This window comes from Anolis carolinensis, chromosome 4, assembly GCF_035594765.1.
Source record: "Anolis carolinensis isolate JA03-04 chromosome 4, rAnoCar3.1.pri, whole genome shotgun sequence".
In the NCBI taxonomy this organism is placed as follows: domain Eukaryota; kingdom Metazoa; phylum Chordata; class Lepidosauria; order Squamata; family Dactyloidae; genus Anolis; species Anolis carolinensis.
Window position 1 is genome coordinate 241,374,342 of NC_085844.1, and position 5,554 is coordinate 241,379,895.

General features: G+C 46.0%; 1 protein-coding gene across 1 annotated transcript; it reads right to left on the reverse strand.

Moving 5' to 3' along the window:
* Positions 1 to 477: 477 nt before the first annotated feature.
* LOC134298532 (uncharacterized) lies at positions 478 to 4,912 on the reverse strand. The gene is made up of 2 exons (XM_062979025.1): positions 4,049 to 4,912; positions 478 to 837 (listed from the first exon to the last, which is right to left on the reverse strand). Exons 1-2 carry the CDS (start codon positions 4,883 to 4,885, stop codon positions 655 to 657), a joined length of 1,020 nt encoding a protein of 339 aa, XP_062835095.1. The 5' UTR covers positions 4,886 to 4,912; the 3' UTR covers positions 478 to 654.
* Positions 4,913 to 5,554: the final 642 nt, after the last annotated feature.

The window sequence follows — 5,554 nt, forward strand, 5'->3', positions numbered from 1 at the left end:
AGAGCTGTTTCGATTTTTTTGAATGTATCACGCTCTCATTCTGTTCTTGAAAAGAACGACGGAATGTCTATACTTTTCTCCTCCCTGTCCTAAAAGATTTGAAAACCATTTGTGTGTAATAAAGATCCCCTCCTCCTTTTGATACGGGCCGTCTTTAATTGCATTTAGGGTGGATTAAATAGTGCTTTGGTTTATTTCACAGTAGCGAGGGCTAAATTATTTTAATGAGAAATCACATTATAATTGCAAAATTGATAAGTAAGGTGTGAAAATTTACACTTGTGAAACATAAAAACTGCCTTCTCGGCATGCGTTTTGGCTCTGAATTATACCTAATGCACAGCCCAGATATTTCACAAGGTTAACCAGTTCACTGTCAGATTTCAAATTCTTCTGCTGAACATATCCTTTCTCTAATGCATAGCATGCTGTCCTGCTCACTCCAAAGGATCAGTCTGAACGCAGATCAAAGATAGCTGCTCTCAAACACAATCTTTATTGAAGAATACATGACTTTGGAAAAGTCAAGAATGACTTAATGTTTACATACAACTATTTTTATAACTTTTGATGCTACGTAATACCACACGTAAATATCATCATCAAGCCCCACCTCCAATATCACATTACTACCATTTTCACACACTAAACCAATTATAGTTGTTTACACTTTCGGTTCCCAGTTCCCAGGCGTATTCTATCTTCTTCTGCCAGGTGCTTGTTTATGTTATGACTCCCAGTTGCAGAGCTGAATTGCCAAAGCTCTGTAACTGGGTTCCATGACATGGTGCCCTCCTTTTCTTCGCCCTCCTCTTCGGTTCTTTCTTCGTCACAAATCTGAAATCAAACAATAATTCTATGTGTCCATTTTGTCCAAAGTACCCATATATTTTTTCAGTAAGCTACGATGGAAAACAGGGTGTATTTTCCCTAAACTTTTTGGCAATGCCAACTGGAAAGTCACTTCGTTGATAACACCCTGTATTCTAAATGGTCCAATATATTTAGGGCCCAATTTTTTCGAAGGTAGCCCCAGTTTGATGTTTTGGGTACTTAACCACACTAGATCTCCTTTCTCCAATTTATCACCTTCCACCCTCTTCCTATCTGCGAACACTTTATACTTTTTATGTGCTTCCTTTAAGGATGCAGTCACTTGACTCCAGCATTCCATCATTTGTGATTTCCATTTCCCCCCTTCTGTTCCCTCATTCTCTGCCCATCTTGGCAGCTGGGGCAGAGGCTGTATTTCATGCCCGTAAACTACTTCAAAGGGGGTTTTGTTTGTTGCTGAATGTATAGTCGAATTAAAAGCTAGTTCTGCAAAAGCCAACCACCGAGACCAGTCATTTTGTCTCATGTTAGAGTACATTCGAAGAAACTGTCCAAGTGTCTGCTGAGTACGTTCTACCGCCCCATTTGTCATGGGGTGAAAAGCAGAACTTAAACTCCTTTCTGTTCCTAGCATTTCCAAGAATTTTTCCCAAAATTTCGCTGTGAATTGTACTCCTCTGTCACTGACTACTCTACTAGGACATCCATGCAGTTTGTAAATGTGGTTTATGTACAATTCAGCTAGTTTCTCGGCTGATGGTAGTTTCGGCAGTGCTATAAAGTGGGCCTGTTTAGAAAACAGGTCTAATACCGTCCAAATATAACGATGTCCTTTGCTAACTGGTAGTTCCCCCACAAAGTCCATAGCTACACATTCCCAAGGTCTGGTAGGCTCTGCTACTGTTTGTAATAATCCCATTGGTTTCCCTCCTCTCGACTTATTTCTGGCACAATCATCACATTGAACCACATGGTTCTTTATGTCCTTCCTCATCCCTGGCCACCAGCAATGTTTTGCTATTGCTTTTGTTGTTTTTGTAATTCCTGTATGACCAGCGCTCTGGTTGTTGTGAAAACGATGCAAAATCTTGATCCTTAATGTTGCTGGGATATACAGTTTCTTGTTCACAAACCAAAATCCTCCCTTTTGCTCCCCCTGTTCTGTATTGGATGCGATCCACTGGTCTCCTTCATAAGACTGTTTCAGTTCGTTTCCCCAATTATCTTCCCCGCCGAGTTCAACCATAGCAGTGTTCTCTTTTTGGGTTTGTGCTCTGGTCCTGACAGCTAAGCCCCATTGTTTATCAGAGAATATTGTTCCCTCTGTTGCTGCGGTTATTCCTTCGTGTTGAGGCATGCGTGAAAGGGCATCTGCCAAGACATTCTGCTTCCCTTGAAAAAACTTTAATTGGAAATCGAACCTGCTGAAGTATTGTGCCCATCTAATCTGTTTGGGGGACAATTTTCGAGGAGACTTTAGATACTGGAGGTTCTTATGGTCAGACCAAATTTCAAATGGGATTCCGCTTCCTTCGAGAAAGTGCCGCCAGCATTCTAAGGCTTTTAGTATGGCTAGTGCCTCTTTTTCCCATATCGGCCAACATTTTTCAGCTTCGCTGAACTTCCGGGACAAATATCCACAGGGTTTTAAGTTCCCATTTTGATCCTTTTGCAATAGTACTGCCCCATACGCACAGTCTGATGCATCGCAATGGATTATGAACGGGCTCCTGATATCGGGGTGTTTTAGAATGGGTCCCTCTGTGAAGCATTCTTTTAGGGTTTCAAATGCCTTTTGGCATTCTGGCGTCCAACTTAGTTTGGCGCCCGGAGCTTTTACTTTTGCTGTTTCTCCTTTCCCTTTTGTTTTTAAAAGTTCAGTAAGGGGTGCAGTTATTTGCGCGAAGCCTTTTATGAAGGATCTGTAAAAATTTGCAAAACCCAGAAACGATTGCAATTGCCTCCTTGTTTGTGGCACTCCCCATTCTTTTACATCTGATACTTTAGCTGGATCCATAGCTAACCCTTCTGGAGATATCCGATACCCCAGAAAGTCAATTTGAGTTTTATTAAATTCACATTTGGACAGTTTTGCGTACAGCTTTGCTTCTCTTAGTTTCTGCAACACTTCCCGGACCAATTTTACGTGCTTTTCCTTATCTTCAGATACAATCAAGATATCATCAAGGAATATGAATACCCCTCTGTACAATAACGGGTGTAGTATTTCATTTATAAGCTGCATAAAGCAGCCGCCTCCATTTTTTAAACCGAAGGGCAAAATTTTATATTCAAAATGGCCGAATGCGCAGGAAAATGCAGTTTTCCAAGTATCCTCCGGTTTGATCCGTAATTTATGATATGCTTCAATTAAATCAAGTTTAGTAAATATGCTCCCTTTCTTCAATACGGTAATTAAATCCTTTACTAAGGGCATAGGGTATTTATTGTCCTTAGTAATTGCATTTAAATTTCGATAATCAATGCACAATCTTAGGGAGTTGTCTTTCTTTCTCCTGAATAACACTGGGGCCCCGAGAGGGGAATTGGATGGCTTAATGAAGCCTCGCGCCAGGTTTTTATCAATGTATTTCCTCAATTCCTCCTTTTCCTGCACAGACATGGGATACACTTTTGGTTTTGGTAAGTTTGCTCCTGGGGTTATTTCAATTTCTACTTCTACATTCCTTTTGGGGGGTAATTTACTTGCCTCTTTCTGATTGAACACATCCACAAAGTCTCTGTATTCAGGTGGCAACAGCTGTGGGTCTATTTCACCTTCTTCATCTCCCTCGTCCTCCTCTTCTGCAATCTTGCTTATCTCCCATTGTGTCTGCTGTTCTTTAAATGCTAGACTCTTTCCTCTCCAATCTACTTCAGGATTTGCTTGCTCAAGCCATGGTATCCCTAATATTACATGGTATGTGGCAATAGGGGCTATCACAAAGGATATTCTTCCTTCCCATTTGCCTATCTTACATGGGACCTCCCGTATTTCCTTGGTAGATACTTCCCCAGTCGCAACTGAGCCGTCTAGCTGAGAAAACGCAATTGGGGAGTCAAGCGCCATCTGCTGGCATTTCAACGCTCCTGCTAATTCCGGAGTTATAATATTCCTGGAACAACCACAATCCACAAATGCCTTGCAGGTGGCCCGATTCTCCAGCCCCGAGAGGCAAATTGGCACTACTATCATGCGTTTGTCCCGACTCACCAATTTTTCTGAGGGTTCTGGGGCTTGCACCTCCTCCTCCGCACGCCTCCCGGTTGCAGGTTTGGGCTTTGAGGGTTTTGGCGGCTCCCCCTTCCGGGCCCAGCATTCTGCCGCTCGATGGCCCGTCTTCCCACACACAAAGCATCCCGGTTTAGGTTTGTTGTCATCTCCTCTGGAGGGAATCCCCGGCCTCCCTCCGGGCCTTTCCTGCTTCCTCGTCTCTCCTCGACCTCTCGCCACCGGTCTTTGCTGGCCGCCGCTGCTCCTGAAGCGCTTTACTTGGGCCAGGGTGGATTCAACGCGCCCCGCTAGTTGAATCCATCCCTGGATCGTTTCGGGGTCGTCTCTGTGCGCTGCCCAGCTGAAAATCTCGGGGCGTAGTCCCCCTTTAAATAATTCCACTTTGGTCACTTCAGACCACTCCGGTACCCTTTCCGCGAGGTGGAGGAATTCCTCTGCGTACTCGGGCACCGTTTTGTCCCTCTGTTTTATTCCTTTCAGCTGGTCTCGAGCCCTCAATTGCTCTAGCCGGTCTCTGAACCGGTTTTCCAGTGCGGCGAGGAAGCGGGGCACCGACCTCAGGCATGGGTCGCGTCTGGCATGTAATTGCACATACCAGCTGGCCGCTCCTCGCTTTAGTGTGTTGCCGATGGCTCGAACCCTGCTTGCTTCGGAGGGAAATGTGTGTGCGTTGTCTTCCATGTATCCTCTGATGCTAATTAGAAAAAAGTTCAGTTCATCTGATTCCCCTCCGTATTCTAGCTTGAGATCTTCCCTTCTTGGCATCCATTCAGCGGCCCGTTGGTGCTGTCTGGGAGGCATGGGGAAGGGTTGCATCGGGTTTCCTTGGATGGCCCCTTGGAACACTCCGGTGGTCATTCTGCGCGGCTCCCGAAATCCTGCCGCCGCTGTCGGCCCTTCGCCCCATCCGCATATTGGCCTCATTGTAGCCCCCGCATCTCGCCTTTCCTCGTCGTACGGCACATCCTCCTCCTCTTCCTGGATCTCCTGCTGCTCTCCGCATTCATCTGCTAATCCACTGGACCCGATCCCTGGCCCCAGTGGTTTTTCTACTCCGATTCCCATTCGGAGGGTTGGGAGTTCTGTTGGGGTTGGCGGCCTCAGACTTCCCAGAGTTTGCTGGCGCTCCACTTCGCGCGCCATTCTGTCCCGGAACTCAAGCTCTTGCCAATATTCCTCGTCCCTTGCCACCGCGGGACTCTGCGTTGAAGCTCGCTGTCCCCTCTGGCTCCAATCATCTCCTTTGCTTGGCTCTCTCTCGGTGCCACATCGGATGTGCTCTTTTTGGAGATTCTCTTCCAATATTGGCACTATTCTCCCCACGGTATCCGACAGCCTGGATAAATGAGTTTCCAGGATGGATAGCCGCAGGGCCACGGTCTCCGGCATGCTTCCTCCAGATCCCCAACTGGTTTCTGCCGCCGCCGGAGCGCCTCTTCCCCCTCTGGGAATCCTCTGAGTCACGCCGTTCGGCTTGGGGTACCC

What these genes read in the sequence shown, in the direction of transcription:
- LOC134298532 (XM_062979025.1), bottom strand. Translation starts at nt 4,885, where the DNA reads ATGCAACCCTTCCCCATGCCTCCCAGACAGCACCAACGGGCCGCTGAA. An exon ending in CAGAACCCTCAGAAAAATTG is followed by an intron (nt 838 to 4,048) that starts GTGAGTCGGGAC and finishes GTTTGATTTCAG; the next exon opens with ATTTGTGACGAAGAAAGAAC.